General features: G+C 34.4%; 2 protein-coding genes across 4 annotated transcripts; one reads left to right on the top strand and one right to left on the bottom strand.

The window, feature by feature from the left end:
• Window positions 1-11,591: 11,591 nt before the first annotated feature.
• LOC140875210 (uncharacterized) lies at window positions 11,592-14,863 on the bottom strand. Its single transcript, XM_073278813.1, has 10 exons — window positions 14,431-14,863; window positions 14,252-14,346; window positions 13,937-14,004; window positions 13,812-13,855; window positions 13,622-13,699; window positions 13,381-13,534; window positions 13,061-13,213; window positions 12,834-12,944; window positions 12,270-12,335; window positions 11,592-12,134 (listed from the first exon to the last, which is right to left on the bottom strand). Exons 1-10 carry the CDS (start codon window positions 14,712-14,714, stop codon window positions 12,036-12,038), a joined length of 1,152 nt encoding a protein of 383 aa, XP_073134914.1. The 5' UTR covers window positions 14,715-14,863; the 3' UTR covers window positions 11,592-12,035.
• A 3,298-nt stretch (window positions 14,864-18,161) lies between these two features.
• LOC140880410 (protein FAR1-RELATED SEQUENCE 4-like) lies at window positions 18,162-21,791 on the top strand. Of its 3 annotated transcripts, XM_073284839.1 has the most exons (4): window positions 18,163-18,354; window positions 18,481-20,606; window positions 20,680-20,736; window positions 21,263-21,791. In XM_073284839.1, the coding sequence occupies exons 2-4, from the start codon at window positions 18,528-18,530 to the stop codon at window positions 21,386-21,388; spliced, it is 2,262 nt and encodes a 753-aa protein (XP_073140940.1). In that variant the 5' UTR covers window positions 18,163-18,354; window positions 18,481-18,527; the 3' UTR covers window positions 21,389-21,791. The 3 variants fall into 3 exon arrangements, with proteins under 3 accessions (XP_073140947.1, XP_073140940.1, XP_073140931.1); XM_073284846.1 differs by having other exon boundaries at window positions 18,162-20,606; window positions 21,260-21,397; XM_073284830.1 differs by having other exon boundaries at window positions 18,163-20,606.
• The last annotated feature ends 136 nt before the right edge of the window (window positions 21,792-21,927 follow it).

The raw sequence follows: 21,927 nt of genomic DNA, 5'->3' as shown, positions 1-21,927 counted from the left end.
AATAGCATATATGTTATATGACATGTAATTAACTCACACTACCTCTTATTCTACGGCCAAATTATATCAAAATAAAATTATTATTTTATATCTTATCAAAGTAAATTTTTACAAACACGTAACAAGTCGTGCAATGAAAAACTAGTGTATATATACATACATACACATCCATATATATGTATGTGATAGTGTATGTGTGTGTGTTATTTGTGCTATATAAACTATGACATGGTAAATCAAATTTGAGATGGACTTTTGTTTATATTTAGGTCTCAAAAATGATATAATATTTTCGGACTCTTTATTGACGGTTCAAGAAGTAATCAAGTCAGTAGAAGAATTTGGACTAGAGGGAGTGATAGCATTGGAGATTCGGACAATTGGATTCACATGGAAGAGATTATGATATTGTATTGAAGGATTATTTTTTTAATTTAATGGAATATGGTTTTCTTTTAAAAAAAATTCATTTTGCTTTTAAAAAAAATCCATTTATAAATAAAAGATAACAAATACGTGTTTCTTAGAAAATTACCTACAAAATTATTGTAGAAATTTTCATATGGGCCCGTGTCAAGTAATTCAAGTCCCGTAAGTTTTGAACCGTAGCATATTTAGCCCTCCCATGTGTATTTAATGTAACAAAAATTAATTTTTATTATTAATTGATCGGTTCACTTAATTCTTATATTATTGTTGTTGTTCTAATTAAACAATATTTATCCCAAAATTCAATACCAAATCTACACCCAATCAAATATACCAAACCCATTTTATATAAACGGAAATAAACTAAATCCATTAAACACTCAACCACCAACCATGAAGCATCCTCAAGTACGAAACATTTTTTCTTTCTTTTAATTTGTATAGAAAGCGATGTTCATCTCAAATTTGTTTATCATTATTTAATCAATTAATTACACCACTTTTTATTACTTTAATCCAATTACTACCATTTTTGCACACAAAATGATGCAAAATTTTCACCCATAATTTGTTTTTTTATGTCCCGAGAAAACTTAACTTGTTTGGCATATGTTCTTATTTCCTCGAATGTAATTCTAATGGTGTTGTGGGCCACTTCATATTTACTATTTTAATATCTTTGTATTTTTATGTATCGTCCTATCTTATGGTCTTACATACTACTAAATAATCGAATAATACTTAAGAAATTGAGTATTTGATAAATGATAGTGTTGAAATCACTATATATACTTTTTTGTAGATGATACTTACAAATATACACATAGTGCATTCACAAAATCAAATATTTTCGTTAAAAAAAAAAACACAGGGATGACAAAATGACTTATTTAGAAAAAAATCCAAACTAATAAAAAGAAATGGATGGATAAAATTGACTTATTTAGAAAAAAATCCAAAATAATAAATAGAAATGGATGGATATAGACACGCAAAAATATTGTAATTGCCGTTGTTAGTGTGAAGAGCTAGACTTAGTACTGGCCGGCAGTTGATTAATATGGTTTTACTATCTATTAATGAGTGGAAGAATGAGACACGGTCGGGGAAAAATAATAAGAGTGAATTGTCCTAAAATTCCTAATACCCTTTTTAAATTTATTATAACTCTCTAGCCAAAAAATTATTTACTATAACTCCCTAGGACCACAAAACTTGAATATTTTAATGTTTAATTCTTGTACTGGATTTATGCTAATCTATGCTTGAAATCTATAGGTTTTATGCTTAAAATTTAAAGGTTTTATGCTTGAATCTGAAGATTTTGTGCTCATTTGCAGTATAAAGAATTATCCGCAAAATGGTATCAAAGCTTTAAGTTAATTATTCAGACGTAATATTATTCGTTAATTCATGTTTTTCTTTGTTGAGGAGAAGATTCCTACAAAAGATGACTTCAAACGAAGGTTTGAATCAAGAGGATTTTATCCATATGAAATCGTATAAACAAGTTAATCTATTCACAATAGATTACTTACAACAGGTTGTGATTAATGCTCTTAATTTTGAAGAGATAAAGAAAAATGATTTTTAACTCTCAATTTTTAGAGATTACCCCAGATTCCTCTAAACTCTCCGGAGATCTTAGAGAAATTCAAAAGACGGTACAATATTACAGCAATCAGCTGTATGAAATACCTCGGCAAATTGATGAAATCCTTAAGAAACAAGAAGAAATTCTTGGAACTCTAAAGGATCTTCAAAATAAAATCATAAATCTAGAATACACTTCGGGTTCTAGAAAAGGAAATACAGGAGGAAGGTTACCACTCTCATTTGGTACCGAACCTTTGTTACATCAGAAAGGTAAAACCAAAATGGTTCAAAAACCTTTAACCAATGATGAAATGATGATTAATCTTATAAAAGCAGTATCAGAGAAAAACACTATCTGATGACTACTTTAGAAAGATTAAATCTCGAGGATCTACAAGATCTTGCGGATTCATTTGCGAATCTGAAAGTAGTAGATCTAAAAATGAATTTCCCTGAGGGTGAACAACCCATAGGAAATCCCCCAAGATATGTGGTTAAAACAGAAGAACCGCATAGTGAGTTCCAGGTTAGAGAAAATTCACATCCAGCAGAAACCAGATCAAGAAGGAGTAAAATCTCACTCCATCAAACTCTTTAGAACCAATAAATCCTTACGGGGTTATGTTAAACCTTGATGTTTTGGACTTCAAAAACAGAAAAGATCTTATAGATGATTGGACGTCAGCTATGAGAATAGCAGCAGGGACATTAGATCTCAATAAAGAAGGATTCATTAAACTTCTAGAAATGAGTCTAATGGGATCTGTTAAGATCGCATGGGAGATGACTATGCTAGAAACTAAGGAATCAATCTTAGCAGGAGAATCCCTCAGCGAGATTGGAGAAAGAATGGTCACCCTATTTAAAGAACAATTCATAGGGGTAGATTATTTCAATAATCAAGATACAGAGAAAAAGAGAAGATATACTCAAGCTCTTTATAGCCTCGAGTTACATGATATATGTTTAGTTGATGAATACATTATGTTATTCACTAAATACAGATGAATTCGGGAGTCGAGGAAAATATAGCTATTCAGCTATTTTTCGCAAAAATGCCAAGTCCCTGGAGAGAAATGTTGATCAAAGAATATGTTGCAGGTAATCTTGATACATTGGCAAGACATGCCTCCTTTTTGAAAGGAAAATTAGCAGAATGGTGCCATATGGCAGCATTACAGAAGAACTACAAGAAAATAAGGGGTATAGATAAGCGTACACCTTTGTGTTGTAGAGAAAATGATCTTCCAACAATCATTGGAAACAGATCACAGGGATTTAAAAGGAAGAAATTCAGAAATAATCTCTATAATAAAAGAATGAAAAGTTCTTGGAAACCAAGAACATTTTGGTCCAAACAAAAGGTCAGATCTTATAGATCGGGTAGAAGAAGTGGACCTACAAGAACATCCCCAACAACAGGCTTATCACAAAGCAGGGAAAAAACACCATCAAAAAGAACTTTCAGAAGAACTCATACAAGAGCAAGTGAAAGTTTCAAGGATTTCAACTGCTGGACATGTGGAGCAAGAGGACATATATCTACAAATTATCCAGAAAACGAGAAAAAAGGAGTTAAACTCTTTGAAGCAACACCAGATATGGATGATGCGGTCTTCTTTCAAGATCTAGTCCAAGTATATCAATTTGAGGATATTCCCTCAGATGAAAGCATATACGAAGAAGAGATATTGTTTAGTCGAGAAATTTCTGAGGATGAATTAGAATTAGAATCAGAGTAAAGAGGAAGTGTTTCGGCATGAAACACATGAAAGTTTGGCTGGGTTCTTTAGTCAAACCACGATATCTCATAATATGGTTCAAATGATTATGAGAGAAAATCCAACATTACAAAAGTACCAAAGATTTTCGGCAGGACAAGTTGAAAGAGTCTTAGGAAACCTAGGGCTAAGACAAAGAAGACATAATTTGATTTATAAGGTATCCAGAAGGGAAATGGCGATCCCTATGGAATTAACCGGTAATAAAATTGAGATGCAGTTAATTCCCTTTGAGGAAATTCGAGAGGAATTACAGAAATTAAAAGCAGAAGTAGCAAAGACAATATATTGGATTCATATTGGAGCAATCCAGATTATGATCAAAGTTACTTTTAAAGAGGAAATAGATTCACTCATAGATATCGTAGTATGCGATAAAAGAATGGAGAATATACAAGATGCGGTTCTAGGAACTATCTCGGGAAATTTGTGTGCAGGAAAAATTGTGGGAGTTATTTATCCAAGAATAGCCTACAATTTAGCTGATAGAGATTTTAGTCGAGCATTGACGTTGCATCAAAACTTCAAGGAAAAAAGACTAATGAAGGAAGGTAATAGGTCATATTCTATTACGTATCAAATTTCATATGCTCTTTCTAATACTCACCATTCTGAATTATTTATTAGAAATGAGTTCATTGAAATTCCAGAGATCTTTGGGAAAGTTGCTCAATTAATATACCCGGAAAGAATCGAGTTTCTTTTAATTCAGGAAACAGACATTCAAATTCAAGACAGACCTGCTCTATACAGAGACCTTAAAATAGAACCCCGAAGGTTATCTTTCCAAGAAGACAGAATGACAAGCAAGAGATGGGGCAAATCTCCTATTCAAGAAATTCCACCAGAAGAAAAAGAGTTTTCTATAATAGGAAAACTTAGATCTCCAGAAGGATGGAAAGAAGTGAAAATAGTATTCGAAATTACAAGTCATCGAAACCAGTTCCCTTGTAACTCGATTTACTATTTGGAACAACAGAAAAAAGAAACTTACCAAGGAGTGATAAATATTGGAGAATTGAAATTTCAAATATGGGGAATTTCAGGAAAAGAAATGGATCAGCTCATTCTTGGTCTAGAATTTCTGGAGGACCATAAACCATGAAAACGCCTTGAAAAGGGAATAGAGTTCATGGCAAAAGAAAATACTTGGAGGATTCAATAAGAATTCTACAAAATGGAAAACTAAGAGAATTGGATAAGGGACAATCCCTTAATTAGATTCGAAAAATCTGTTCACAAACAGAGGAAGAAGCAACTGCTGAAATTAATAAGTCATGAACATGATTTACTAGAACGCATTGAAGAAGTAGAAATGTGTAACCATACTCTACCTTCTGAGGCCTTAGAAAAACTAAAGGTAAATAGTCTTAATCGGATTACTGAATTACAACACAGTCTGTTAAAAATGGCGGGGCCATTTAGTAATCCCTTTAAAAAATGACAACAAGTCATTTTTCCATATACATTCCGATAGGGTTGTTGTATGAACAATATAAGGCTGAGTACTTTGCAGCTTATATTGACTCGGGAGCAGAAATTTGTACAGCAAAAAGAGGAGTCTTCCCTGAAGAATGTGAAAAAGAATTGCCAAAAATTGCTGGACGAGATTTCTCTCGAAGAATTTTAATTCTTTGCAAATGAATAAAACAAGTAGAGATCCTTATTGGAGGTGCAAGTCAAACACCTTGGTACAAGGTAGAAACACCACCAATCTATTTTCATGATACAGGAGCTGATATCCTGTTAGGAAATAACTTCTTACAAATGTTTAAGAAGTACACACAAGACAATGAGTCAAGAAAATTTATGTTCACTACAATTTGTGATCATAAAATTATAGTTCAAAGACTCAAGGTTGCTTTTTATCGACAATTGCCGATAATATTTCGCAGCCAGCGTGGTGATAAAGGACAACTTTTTCATCCAAAAATGAAAGATCCAAGAAAGTTTGGAGAAACCATGTTGAAAATAACAACAGAACAAGAACTCCAAACAGAGGATATGGAGCTTCTCAAGGTAACTCTAAATCACAGAGATATAGAGTTAGAAAATAAGGTATCCCTTGAAGATGTCAAAAAGAGACTCAAATAAAGTTACAACGAGCATCCTTTGGCATGGTGGGATAGAAATCAACTCAAAGTCAGTCTTACTCTAAAGGAAGGTAAAGAGTATGAATTCGTCAGATATAAGTCTGTCCCGATGAACATAACAGATTAAAAGGATATGAGAATGATTATCAATGATCATTTGGACCTTGGTTTAATCAAAGAAGAGTTTCACCATATAGCAGCCCAGGTTTTCTGGTTAGAAATCATGGTGAAATAAAAAGAGAGAAACCCAGGCTAGTTATTAACTACCAAGGTATTAATAAAATCCTCAAGTTTGATGGGTACTTCATACCAAGTAGATAACACCTAATTAGCTGTGTACGAAATGCTATAGTGTTCTCAAAATTTGATTGTAAGTCTGGATTTTACCAGATTCGAATGGAAGAAGGCAGTAAGAAATTCACAGCCTTCTCCACTCCACAAGGACACTATATTTGGGAAGTTATGCCTATGGGATTGGCTAATGCACCCTAGATATTTCAAAGAAAGACGGATAACCTTTTTAAAGATTATTTCAACTTTATGTTTGTTTATATTGATGATATTCTGATAGCATCAAAAAACATAGACGAACACGTTAAACACTTAGAGATTTTCTCTAAAATTTGTAAACAAGAAGGACTGGTCTTATCTGAAAAGAAAACAGTCATAGCAACAAGGAAAATTGAATTCCTTGGTATTGAGATTGATGAAACTGGAATAATTCTGCAACCCCATATTGTGGAAAATGTAAAGAATTTTTCAGATAAACTCAAAGACGTAAAACAACTCCAGAGATTTCTTGGAGTAGTTAATTTTGCAGGTATGTTCATTAACAACCTAGCAATGTACAGAAAGGTGTTCAGTCCTTTGTTAAAAAAGAATGCTAGGTTTATATGGACCGATGACCATACTAAAAGGGTAAACCAATTAAAAGAGATATGTAAGAATCTCCCAAAAATGGCTATACCCTTAGATAAGGATGATCTGGTATTATTTACGGATGCCAGTGACGATTGGTGGGCAGCAGTCCTTACCAAGATCACTCCAGATGGGGAAATACCATGCAGATACTGTAGCGGTCTTTTTTCAAAATCAGAGGCCATCAGATGGCATATCAACGAAAAGGAATTTTATGTAGTTAAAAGGGCTTTTGAAAAATAGACATTATTTTTACTTGCTAAAAAATTCACTCTGAAGGTTGATAACACCCAGGTAAAAGCTTTTCTAAGAAATAAAATTGAATCTAAACCTGAGAAAGCTAGGTTATTAAGATGGCAAGCATTATGTCAAAATTATATTTTTGATATTGTTATTATTAAATCTGATGAAAATATTCTTGCAGATTTCTTAACAAGAGATGGAAGGCAGTGACGTGGATTCCATCATGAAAATGCAGAGGCATCTCAGCCCTCAGGGAACACCTTGGGTTGCTTCAAACCGAGTTCAACCAGTTAGCCATTAATGTTGAAATGGTCGGCAGGTTACAACAAGCTGATCTGATCAAAGTATCTAATCGAATTACAGGATGTATGCAAGCTCAAACACAGCTATGGGCTGCTATTCAAGGGCCAATTGTGAAGGCTATAGAGAAACCATTGGTTTCTCATAAACAAGATATGATAAAACCATTGGTTTTACAAAAACAAGAAATACAACCACCGGTTGGGAAACAAGATGTTGAGGAAGCTAAAACTCAAGAAACAAGTGATAATCTATCATCAGCTTTTGATGATCTAGATGAAGCAACAATTGATGAGGATTCCTCATCAAGTCAACCCTCCGCCTCTGGGGTAAAAGAGGAAGAGATCAATCTTAGGCCCAACACTGACAAGGGCAAATCTAAGATCGATACTAACCCAACTATTATTTCTCCATTTCAGGTTTATCAACAAAGGTGGGAGAAATTAAGTACAAGAAGTGAAATTAACCCTAACACTTGTAGGGTTGATGTGGCAGGGATATATCCAAGGGTTTGGCTAAAAAACAATGTCAATCATAAGGATGTAAAGCTCTGGTATGAATTTGGAACCTTGGCCTCAGTTTATACAACGTCACCAAGCTTCCCTGAGATATCTCAGTTACCAAAATGGATTCAGGAAGCAGTCCAAGAAACATGGGCAAATAACGACCATTTGTCCAGAGGAGATGTGCTTGAGTTATACTTTTTCAGTGCAGCTCCGGAACCAACAGTGAAAGGATCACACGAACCCTTTCATTTCATCAAGCTAAGGAGACCTGATATAAATAGTCACAAATTTATCAAGGATCCTAAAACTGAAGAAATACCCTTAGTGTCCACTTTCGGAGAAAATGAGATCTCAACCAGAAGGACATGGGGTATTTGGGTCTGTCTTACTGAGATGGACAAAGTCAAGTTTTCATTTAAATTTTATCAGAATTCTGTGAATGGATCGTTCCTGTTAAACACAATGACAGGGAAAACTACAGCCTTTGCGGAAGAACTCTTTGAAAAGAAGAGAAATCTTTTGTGGAACAACAAGCTGCCAGGAATAAAGAAACTCGCCGAAAATTTTGTAACATGACTCATATTGGACGATGGTCAGAGAATATCTGCTCAGAATGCCCAAATCAGAAGAAGCCAGAATTTGGAAAAACCTTTAGACCCCGAACGGATCGAAAGGATTTTTTCGAGACAAGCAAAGGTGGACAAGGACCACTGAAGATGCGTTTTCACATGGGCCTACTTCAAAAGCAAAAGATGCCCCGACAACAATAAAGCAAACATGTGAGGATAATAAAGTCAAAAGAAAGTGTCAGGCATGTGATTCCTCCACTAGTAAAATATGCCATCAATAATGACATAAAAAATACAAGACAGTTGTCTCCTCCACTAGTAAAAGATGTCATCAATAATGGCATAAAGAAATACAAGACAACTGTAAGATTTCCTGAAGTTTCTCGGTAAAATGAGTGGAACCTCAGCTATAAATACAAGCGTTCAAGGAAGCTGAAGACATCGATCATTCCCTTCAGTTTTCTTACAAATAAATTGTTGTAATATTTTTCTTTCTATTGTATTAAGTTTTCTTTCATGTATTTCAAGAACAAAGCTACTATAAGTAGCTAAACAAGTTGTCTTCTCCTCTTCAAAGGAGTTGATTTATGTAATAATATTATGTATGAATAATTTCTTTAAAGCCTCTTGTTCTTTCATGCTCATATTTTATAATTAAATTTATATATCATACGTCTTAAGGTAGAAAACGAATTAAGGTTGTGCTGGGTGTCGTTGAAGGAGCTTGTGCAGAAACCATCTGTTGCGACTGCGTGGTTGGAGTGTGAGGAGCACTTCGTAAAACTCGGCAGGTATGACCCGATGACATTTTGGTCAAAGAGGTATTTGAATTTAATTCATCTTACGAAAGCATGTTGGACCCTAATTCGGAGTATATCGGCTGGAAACCTTGCGTAACTGATAGTCTTGCATGGGCGGGACTGTTTCGATATAGGTTAACAATGCCACGTACAAAGGATTAGTTACTAAATAATATTTAATTCAAAAATGGGGACCACTAGAGAGTTGAAATAAAAAAAATTGTGGTTAGGGAGTTAAAATAAAGATTGAAGGGTTGGTAGGGATTTTTAAATCATTTACCCAAATAATAATCTTTTCAACTATCAATCTTCTGGAAAAGTATTTTATTTTATTTTTCTAAATTGAAGTTCGATACATGCATTAATATTATCTCATATAAATACTATAATGTATACGAGCTATCTGTATTTCTATGTTTGTACACACAAAGAGTGTGTTTTTATATGATGAACACTCAATGTCAAGATTTCAAACAATCTATGTATTATGTTTTTATATGATGAACACTCAATGTCACGATTTCAAACAATTTGTGTATTGTTTTCAGTTTTATCTATTCCCCAATATTTAGTTTCCATCAGGAAAACTAAGAAGAGAATTTTTTTTTTTTTTTTTTACGAATGAGTTCACGAAGAGTTCGAACTGTCCTTTGGTTCCCAGGCTCTCGACAATTCCAAATGAGATAATTCATGGAGACCTAGGGCCAGACCCAATCTCCGTCCAGTTGAAAAATGATAACACGTTTGTTGGAATCTATCTATGTGAGTATCACTGAGATGACATCCATATACATTTAATAGATACATTTCATCTCAGCCGATACTCGTATAGATGTCCACAGTGTGTACCCAATTCTTAGCTTAGTATATGTAACTAAATTAGAATAATTGATATGGCACTAAGTAATTTCTTGAAGTGGGAGGTGTATATGTATAGTATAATAGAATGGAGTAAGATGCAAAGTAGTGTCTTTGGAAGGAGGTTTACTTGATGAACTAAACTGGCATTCCACGTGGAAAACAAAGTAAATAGCAATAAGTCGGCAAAGCATATTCTCTGCCGGCAAAGGAGATGAGAGGAGTAAAATAGTCGTGGACTCGTGGTGAAGACAAAATTGAAATTGATTAATTTCTCCGTTAATTCGATATTTATTCAGTATGCACCAAAAAATTTTAGCTTTTGGTTATCATGTTATTAAAAAAACTCGATTAATTAATTGAAAACGATATAAAATAAACGAGGCACATTCATATCCATTGACTAAGGCATTTTAAAACTTTCGAGCCATAATGTATTGGCATGTTGCAGTGCTACGAAACAGAATAAAAAGGTTCTGTTTTTTAATTGATGGATAAAGTTTTGAAACAGTCGTATGAAATAAACATGAACGTGAAAGTGACCTACTTTTTTTTTTTTTTTTTTTTGAAACAGAAAGTGACCTACTATTAGCGAGACTTATTTGGTAGACAGGGCCAGGTCAATTCACTTGACGGCCCCAAACCCATGACCCATCATGTAATAAATGAAAATAAGTCTACGAATTAAATTTTTTATGCAAAATAAATATTCACAACATCGTCTACTTTATTTAGAAATGCCAAACTCTCTGTGATTTACATAAGCCATTATTTTTCAGAATTAAACTGCATGGTCTTAGTTGTATGAGCAATTGGTTCCTCTATCTATTTAAGTACATGCAATTTTCATTGTATTTCACCTTAGTATATCTAAAATTTTGTTCCAACGTGTATTTTAGAAACGTGTTTAGTTTTTTATAATTAAAAATAATTAAAAGTATATGTTTGGATAATAATTTTTTTAAAAAGTTTATGATACTATTCGAAAAAATTACCCTCCCGAGTCTAATTTTAAGAGAATAATTGGGAGATGTTTTGTTTGACATTTTTTTAGTTGATTGTGATCTAGAGAGATGAATATAATATTAAGGTACTTAAGCATTCCTCGTGCTCTTTTTGACGACTTTGTTGTGTTGCACATGATTGTTGCAACTTGTTTCTATTACTTGTTGGTTTTACATTTTATTGTTGATTTTTTTAAGGCATTTTATTGTTGATTTTTGAAAACATGAATAAGTTATAAATTTTATACAAACACAATTATTTTATTTATTTAATTTTGCATTAACCGAGAAAAATGAAAATGAAAATCAAATCAAATGAATCGAACAAATTCATAAACCAACTTTTAAAATCTTTTATATATATATTTTTTTAAAATATAATTTAATAATTTTTTTAAGTATTCATCGAAACGAAACCTTATTATATTTGTATTGTTTAATTCCGACCTTGATTTACGGATTTTTCTCTCAGGGGAAAAAACCCAAAACTTGCACTTATAACAAACTTTTATAGGCCACTTATCGATGGCACTGTTCCAATACAGGCACCTAAACAATCGCTGCAACTGCAAGTAAGCAAGAAGCTAAAAAAATGTCGCACCAAAAAAAAAATCTCAGAAAGCATCCATCTTTTCTGGAAACAAAGACTAGGTAGCAAAACAACCTACAAACATGTCTGTAACAGACAACTCCAAACAAGAGACCTAAAATTATGCTATTTCCCACGGACACCAAGTAACACGGGGCAGCAGCATTTGCTGCAGTAGAGCATTGAAAGATCAAGAATCGAAGTAGCTGCAGAAATGGAAAAGTAAATAAACGAGACCTCGCCTGTTGACAAAATAGGTTGACAAAAAATGTGCAACGAGGGCTCACTGAGACACCAAATTTTCAGATGTGCAGAATCACACTAATGACTTAAAATTCAAAGGTTTTTCCTATTGACCAGCTTGAAGAGCTGAAGAAATCCAGTCTGAAGCAGTGGTTATGGTCTCTGAATCTAAATGCGTCGCAACAGTAAATGGAGTCACCACAACCTATTCCAAGATGAGAGGATTGATCACATACCATTGGACCCGTAAAACTCAAATATCATCAGAGAATCCAAAACAACTTAACGCATATAATAAGAAATATGTGTGTAATACCAAGGATGTAGATGTTATACTTACAAAACCATTTCCAAGTGCTCTAAAATCCATATCCTCGCTTTCTTCTATCAGCTGCTCATCATGCATCTGAAGATATTATCAGGTTTAATTAACGGAATAAAAACCATTTGGCAATTCTAAGAATTATAAATATACAATGAAAATCATTAGAGAACTATAACCAGTGAGTTACAATGCAAGCACTGAACAAATGTTCTTTAGCCGACTTTTTAGGTGTAATGAAGAATACCGATCTCATAAAATTGGATCAAAAGAACCAATTGTCTTAATTCTAACATTCTTGTCACACTTAGATTCATGTGCACACATCTGATGAGACCAAGAGAAAAACAACACGAGAATGAAACAGAGTCTTTAAAGAGAGTTGGAACTCTGCTTCAAGTTTGACTTTGGGTTTCTACTGTCAAATTCAATGATTTCTAACGGAAACCATGCCTTACATACGGACTCACAATCCTCTTTATTCTGATAAGGTTAGAATACATAAGCAACCCCCACTGAACCACCAAACAGCAAAGAAGCTTCATATTACACTGGAAACCAAAAGAAAAATGTAAGAAATACCTCCAGCCGAAAATGTTTCACTGTCCTTTTAAAATCAGATTTCCCTGCTGCACCAACTGATTCAACAACCTCAATATCCTTTTTTTGGGTGGTCAGACGGCGAGCAGCACCCTGAAAAGGAATATAAAGATCATAAAACTTGTACTAATGAATGCCTTGAGAACAAAGACACACTTGATGTGACATGTCTATAAATGGCTAAATACTCCCATAAAAGAGATACTTACGGCAGCAGAAGCATCACGACCGAGCTGTGCAAACTGCATGCCCAGGCCTGGTGGCCCGCCCATGAAGCGTGAAGAAGCCTGATTCTTGGTGGCTGAAATGGCTTTCCAGCTAAAAGTAGACCTCCAAAGACTTCTCTTGGCAACCTTGAATCCCTGTGAAAAGATTTGTCCTCAGTCAGATGATCTAACTAAATGAACTAAGCTGATAGTTATCCAGTTACTTCCACATCTATCTTCAAAAGCATAATAATAGCATTACACACAAAAAAAGGTTCCATCAATAGAGAACCACTGCAATAAATGACATCATAGAAACAGACCTTGTTTTCCAGCGGCGATGTTGGAATTTCCAAGTTCAGTGAGAAACCTTTAACAAAAACCCCCTTCTCTATGTCTCGGATTGCTGCATTTATTATCGGTAAGCACACGGTGGCCGCATCCATGAAGTCATTTTCTTGACTCACATCCTTTTTCCTGCCATAAATCTCATAGCCAACTTATCAGATACATCCATACTCATATAACATAGTAGAGAAGTAGAGAAAAGGTCTATCAGCATACCAGTTCAGGGATATTGAAATGGACGGTACATCATTCAATATTGCCTCTGTAGCTCCAGCAACAACACCAGAATGAAACCTATATGTAATGGAATCATCCTTACAGGTCAGTGCTTCCAAAAATCAATTCAAACTCCAAAGATAAAACTCATCAATTACAAAAATCATAGGCAACATAAATTACAACATACATGTGGTGACCACAGCTGGAACCTTTGTTAATACCACTTATCACCTAAATATGAATCAATGTAAAGAACATCAAAACAGCACCAAAAACAACAAGACTTCCATAGACAAAGCATGAAACACATACCAACAGAGGCTTGGACCATGAAAATAGTGCACCGGACAGCGCTAATGATACACAATCCGCAGGAGTCCCTGAAAGTTGCACAGAGCAAACAGCATTTACTCCACATTAATCCACTTATATAGAGCTCATGTAGGATCTCAAATAACTCCTTAACATCCAACCCATTAATAATTTCACAGCAACGGGGATACGCTTGAATTTTTTCCCATTATAGATGGACATGGACCACTACGACGCTACCCCTACTGGGTCCATCCAGCTAAAATCAAACCCATACATTAACAGCAAATATCAAAGAGAAAGACGCGGTTGTACCAGAAATTTCATAAGCAACGGCACCGTTAACTTCCACCGACACCACCTCGACTGTCTCCTTCGATGACAAGGCATGCCCTGACGAAGATTTGTCCCTGGAAACCCATCACCACCAGAAAATCAGCAATAAAAAAAAGAAAGAAAACATGCCCAAATCTCAGAATGAGAAGGTGAATTACGACTGCGGAGCGCAAACATGAACACTGTACAATCCCAGACGGACAATGGAATCCACCAAAGAACGAAGACCGGGTGATTCAAGACCATCGCTGTTGGTGAGCAATATGACAGGCTTGGACCCATCATCGCAACCATTACCAGAAGAAGAGGGATGAGCCGAATCATCGTCACGGTTGCTGGGCTCCGACGATTCATTGTCACCATCGTTCCCACTCATTTTCTTGCGGTTGGAGAGCACGTCCTGCAGATTGGACACTAACTCAAGTGGCAGCTGGTTGCTCATTTCAGGAAGAATCAATCAATCAATCGGGTAGGTTAACGATTCTTGGATTGAAATTGAAATTCAAATGAAAAGAGGAGAGAGGGGTGCGGAAAACGAGGGTCTGAAAATGGATAGGGAACGGTTAAAAGGGAGTTACGAATTCTACGAGCCTTTTGCTTTACAGGAGCCATGACCTCATGCTCAATAAGGACTATAATAATAATAATATTTTTTACTATCTCATATTTCACGAATCCGTGAATATTTAAAATAACAAATAATATGTTTAACATTAGTGGTAAATAGTTTAATAGATGATCAGAAATAATAAGTAATATTTTTAATATTAAAGGTAAATATTTTAAGAGTAATATTTATTTGAGACGGATCAACTCTACCCATATTTATAATAATAAGTAATATTTTTGGCATAAAATATAATACTTTTTAATGGATAAGTCATGTAAGAGACCCGTCTTAAAAAATGACCTTTGAGACCTTCTCATATGAATTTTTGTTATATTTTAATAGATGACCATAATAACTGATTTATGTTACAATACTCACCTACATGATCATCTCATTGGAGTAAATATTACTATTTACTATCTTCATCTGTGAGACCGTCAATTTTGCTCATATTTATAATTAAAAGTAATATTTTCGACATGTAAAGTAATATTTTTCATGACGGTCCAAATACGATATTCGTCTCACAAAATTGACTTGTGAGACCGTTTCACGTTATTTTTGTGTTAATATTATTATTACATTTTTGTTTGTCTTGATATATATATATATATATATATATATATATATATATATATATATATATATATATATATATATTTATATATATAATGTTTTTGAAACCGGACCGGACCTGCCGGTTCGACCGGTCAGAACCGGTAAAGAACCGAAAAATCGGTTGAACCGGTTTTTCGAAATTTTTTATTTTTATTTTTGAAATTTAAATTTTTTATTTTTAAAACTTTAAATTTAATATTTATATATATATACATTATTATTTAGAATTTTTACTTCATTTAAAAAATTATTTTAAAAATTATTTTTTTAAAAGAAATAATTCATTATTTAAATAATTTATAACTATAATTGATATTTTGAATATATTTACATATTTATTTAGCTTCAAACTATGTTAAATATATATATATTTTTGTCTATTTATATAAGTTTGGATTTTTTAAAATTCAAAATATATTATTTATTATATTAAATTATATAAACGGTTTTTCGGTTCGATCGTCCGATTAAAACAGTCCGATCGGTTGGACTGTTTTAACCGGACGATCGAACCGGAAAACCGTTTATATAATTTAATATAATAAATAATATATTTTGAATTTTAAAAAATCCAAACTTATATAAATAGACAAAAATATATATACGTTGGACTGTTTTTTTAGGTAGGCCGATTCGATCACCGATCCGGTTATAAAAACACTGTATATATGTATAAGAGTAAGTCTATTGCGAGATGGTTTAATGAATTTATATATGTAAAACGAGTCACCCAACTCGTATTTATAATAATACAAAATATTTTTTTATTGATAAATCAAATATTTTTTTATATATCAAAAATATTATTTCGTACTACATATATAACTCTGATTGATTTATTTTTCTCACAAATATAAACACGTGGTATGTCCCAAAAGAGGCCTTGTTATGCATGTCTATGGCATTATTTTCCATCATTTGACGTCATACAAATTGTACGTGTCGCAGTAGTTTATTTTTGTAGCGAGCAGGTGGTTGGTTTGAGGCCATCGACCCCCCTAAAATTTAATTTTCTTATGCTTAAGTAAAAATAATTATTATTCTTATACGTGAATATAGAACAAATATAATGAGTCACCGACTCACCAATTTATATAATGAGTCACCGACTCACCAATTTATATAAAATTTATAATCCCAGGGACTTGATGTTTCGAAATAGTGAGGTGTTTTTTTTGGGGGGAAAAACACTAACGCAGTGTTTGGTACAAAGGATTAGGTAGGTTTGTGTGTAATTTTTTATTTAATCCATTGTTTGGTAGGATTTTTATTAAAACAAGCTAATCTAACCTAAAAAGGATAAAGTTGTTTTATAGTAGGTTAACTAAACCCTCCTCTCATCCTAGTATTATTTATCCTTGTTTTTATCTTATTCATAAATTCCATAATTATCATTTTCCTCCAATCTAAAATTCACCCATCTAATAAAATATAAATGGTATTTTTGGCAAAAAATTTTAAACCATTATTTAATCTTATTCCTAAAAATCAAACCAAACACAATACTATTTTTAACACAAATTATCAATCTTTATTTATCATTTCTTTTATCATTCATTTAATAATCATTCAATAATCATATCAATTGAACCAAACACTGTCTAAGTATTTTTTCCAGTCCAATGGATCGATGCCCACGCAGCCAGGATATAAAAATAATAATAATAATTTAGTGTGTCAATGGTATAAAAAAAAACATATTTTGAGGGATTGTGGCCTTCTTGGCCCTAAATGGACCCGCCCTTAGATCAACAGGCTCAAAAAAGACAATCTGCGAGTTCGGACCCACCACACTCCCAAGGCCCATTGCGATGCCAATATGGACACCCACGCATAAGGCCCAATAGTAATTGTTCCGAGCACAAAATATCACATTATGATTTGTGAGGAGGCAAATATACACCGAGCCATTTTGAAAATTTTATTATGATTATTATTTTATTATTTTATGCAATTGATTCAAATATATAGATGTAAAAATATCTATATGATTCTAAAATTTCGGATCTTATAATACACGATGCTAAAATTAATTTTTTTCACGATGCTAAAATTAAATTTTTTGGAGAGATTAACACAAAATTCCATTTTAGTGAAAATATGTAACGAAATAGTGCGATTTATGCATCAAATATTATATCAACAGAAAAAAAATCGTGAAACGGTTTCACTAGTCAATTTATGAGACGAAATTTTTATTTGGGTGTCAAAAGTGTTACTTTTTTTGTAAGTATAGACATGTTAACTCGTCTCATAGATTCTCACGAATAATGATCAATGACACCATCTTACAAGAAACCTACTCAAACTGCACAAAATCTAAAGTAAGATGGTATCACGTGTTAATCTTGTGAGACAAAAAATCTTCTATTGGGTCACTTCTGAAATTTTCTATGCCAAAATATATTTTTTTAGTGCAAATATAAACATGATTAATTTATGTTATATATTTCTGATTTATCTCATGGTTAAAAATCGATAAGAACTTTTCAGAGAACTAACCTCTAGTTTCTCGTCAAAAAGTTACACTTGTCGAACCTGATTTCACAATGTAAAGTCAAATGCGACTTCTTGAAAAAAAAAAAACAAAAATTTTAAATGCGACTTTAGTCAGAATTGACAATTTTGGTCAGCAGAGAAGGGGGATCGAAATTCTAGGATTGGATTGGAACTCTTCCCGCAGCACGCGCTTCATCCCCACTCTGTATTCTCATCACAGAGCTATTGTCTTTTTTTTTTTCCGCCATTTTCAACCTCCAAGGTTGGTTCTGTTTTCTTTGCCAGTATAATGAATGGGTTTCTTGAAAAACCCTTTGAAGAAGCTCCTTAACAAGAAATTTGGCCCCGATTGAAGGTATTATTTCATTGGGTCTGCGGTTCTCGAGCTTAATTTTTTTGTTTAAAGTTTTTGTAGATTACTGCTTGCAAGTTCAATTCTTTGGTCCTATAATGATATTCACGAGGCTTTGATTTTGCTTAGCACGGAACGGCTGTTCCTGCTGGTTCTTTGTTTTATTCCTGTCGGAAATGGATTCTAGTGGCGGTATTGTGCTGGAAAATTCAAATTTAGACCCTCGAGATGATATGGAATTTGATACTCACGAGGGAGCTTATGAATACTATAAAGAATATGCAAAATCAGTTGGCTTTGGAACTGCCAAATTGAGTAGTCGTCGCTCAAGAGCGTCTAAAGAATTCATCGACGCCAAATTTTCTTGCATTAGATATGGGAACAAACAACAATCTGATGAAGCTATTAATCCAAGGCCCTCACCGAAAATAGGTTGCAAAGCTAGTATGCACGTGAAGCGGAAGCCGAATGGGAAGTGGTATATTCATAGTTTTGTTAAAGAGCATAACCACGAGCTTTTACCGGATCAAGCTCATTTCTTTCGGAGCCATAGGAATACAGACTCCGTTTTTGTTGATTCTAAAGCTAGGAAGAAAAAAGTGGTGGCTTCCATGTCGAAACAGTTTGGCGCTTATCAATTTTCGGGGACTTCTTTAGAGAATTTGATTCGGAATCAGCATGATAGGGGCAGATGTTTGAGTTTAGAAGAAGGTGGCTCTCAGGTTGTGCTTGAGTTTTGTGCGCAAATGCACGAGGAGAATCCTAAATTTTTTTATTCTTTTGACTTCAATGAAGAGCATCGGCTGAGAAATGTGTTTTGGGTTGACGCCAAAGGTGTGGAAGATTTCACATATTTTGGGGATGTTGTATCATTTGACACAACATATTATGCGAGCAAGTACAAGATTCCGTTGGCTATTTTTGTAGGGGTTAACAATCATATACAGCCCACATTACTAGGATGTGCATTGATGGCCGATGAGACAGTGTACACATATGTTTGGTTGATGAAAACATGGTGTTTGGCGATGGGGGGACGAGGTCCTAAGATTATACTCACTGACCAAAGCGAGACAATCAAAGCTGCAGTCCCTGTGGCCTTTCCCGAGACTCGGCTATTTTTCCATGTGTGGCATGTACTAGAAAAGATTCCTGGACAGCTAGATTATCTTAGCATCTGGCATGATACTTTCTTGGAAAAGCTCAAGAAATGCATATACAGATCTTGGAGTGAAGAACTATTTGAGAAGAGATGGTGGAAACTACTTGACAGATTCAATCTTCGAGATGACGAATGGATCCAGTCATTGTATGTTGATCGAAAACTCTGGGTGCCTATCTTTTTAAAGGACATTTCGTTTGCCGGGTTATCTGTAGCTTCAAGATCTGAAAGCTTGAATGTGTTCTTTGATAGATATATTCATGGGGAAACTTCTTTGAAGGATTTAATAGGAAGATATAAATCTATTCTCGAAGACAGGTATGAAGAGGAGGCCAAAGCAAACTTTGATGCATGGCATGAAACACCGGAGCTAAAATCACCATCACCATTTGAGAAACAAATGTTACTCGTTTACACACATGAAATATTCAAGAAGTTCCAAATTGAGGTTCTTGGAGCAGCAGCATGCCATCTTAAGAAAGAAAGGGAAGATGGTTCTACCGCTACATATGGTGTGAAAGACTTTGAAAGTAATCAAGAATTTTTGGTGGTGTGGAACGAACTAAATTCGGACATATACTGTTCGTGTCATTCATTTGAATACAAAGGTTTCCTTTGTAGACATGCTATTGTAGTTCTCCAAATGTCTGGTGTATTCAGTTTACCATCTAAATACATACTGCAACGGTGGACAAATGCTGCCACGAGCAAAATTCCCCTCAGTGAGAAATTAGACGAGGTGCAAGCTAAGGTTCGACGTTACAATGACCTGTGTCGACGGGCTATAATATTAGGTGAAGAAGGGTCGTTATCTCAGGATAGTTATATCAATGCTGTCTGTGCTATACAAGAGGCATTGAAGCAATGTGCGAATTTGAATAACCCTTCTGAGGGCGACTTGAGACCGAGCTCCTCTATTACTCGTGTTGTGACTCGTGCTGTGACTCGTGCTGTTCAAGATGTTTCTGGAATGAACCATGATAACACTGTGACTGGTGGTGAGCAAGTCCCTAAAAGTAAAGCGAACAATATAGGCAAGGGTTCCAAGAGAGTGAATCACGGCGATGATGGAATCTCAAACAAAAAAGGAAAGGTTGGCATTTCCCCCCATTGATATGTTACTTGGTTTTGAAGAAAATTGATAATTGCATTCGTCTATGCATCAGGTGCCACTCGAGCCATCAATTGCTAGTGTTGGGGCGCAAGGTGTTTTCCAGCACATGGTTGGTTCCTGTCACTTCCTATTTATGCTTTGCCACCTCTGCTTCCAGTTACAAGTCAAATAAATGTTTTGCTTGATTTCTTCATTTGCTTCTTGTTGAGATATAGTAATAACTTCTCCTTTGCTTATGTTATCATAATTGAATCAGTGTTTCTCTATATTCTTAATCTGATCTCTGTTGCTTTTGATATTTCATTTGTGATACCTTTGTTTGTGAATTATGTGCTACTGAAAGCAGTTTGGCTTTTCCTATTTACTTCACAGCTTTGCAAGAATATGCAAGGAAGCGTATGATCTTGAAACAAATACCTATCTCTACTATATGTTAAGCAACAGATCCTTAACCTAGCTCAGGTGTCTTTCATGGCTAGCATCGTTAATTAAAATATTAGTGTACTTTTAAGTGCTGTTCAGTTTCCCCATGTTTCTTGAAAGTCTTTGCAATTCCATGTGTTGGCTCGACGTGTGTCAAATTCATATCTTGAACTTCGTCCACTGAAGGTTCATTTTTTATTTTCTTCAAGTAGGATATGGCTGGTGGACTTGATTATCCTACAATGTACCCGAGATTTCTCACGACACTGCTAAAAGGTGGTGAAATTTCCAAACGTGGCGTGGAGATGCTCGGGGAGATGTTGGAGGAACAAAGTTGAACGTGCCTTAGTCTAATACCCGAATCTTGAATTTGCTTGGGAAAAATCTAGTTACTCACGGGCGACATGCTTTTGTGAGATTTGATCTCTAACAAGCCATATCATATCATTATGCTTTCCGCTCCAAAACCAGCACAAACGGCGTGAGAATTATTCGGTCTTTGCTATGTTCGAGCTGATAACCGAGCAATTTTTACATTGCTTACTCGTATTGAAAGCAGGCAGTCGATTTTGCGCACAAGACTACTGCAAAAACAAGAACACTTAGTGCCAATCCAAGGTACTGTCGCAATGTCTAGTTGTTTCTTCGTGGACTTGAGCTGTAAATTTTTGTAATATATATATGTGATTGCTAGGCAATAAACGTTTGATTTTTTTGAACATCAAATTGCAAAATTTATTAAATGGGTCATTTGATGCATACTATCAACATTAATATCACTAATGTGTTGAGACATGGATTGTTGGATATACGATTATAATACTACCTTAAAAATAACATCCCGTCGACCTATCAATAAAATGACAAAAATTTGGAC

This window comes from Henckelia pumila, chromosome 1, assembly GCF_033568475.1.
Source record: "Henckelia pumila isolate YLH828 chromosome 1, ASM3356847v2, whole genome shotgun sequence".
Lineage (NCBI taxonomy): Eukaryota > Viridiplantae > Streptophyta > Magnoliopsida > Lamiales > Gesneriaceae > Henckelia > Henckelia pumila.
This window is presented reverse-complemented; position numbering and strand designations above follow the sequence as displayed.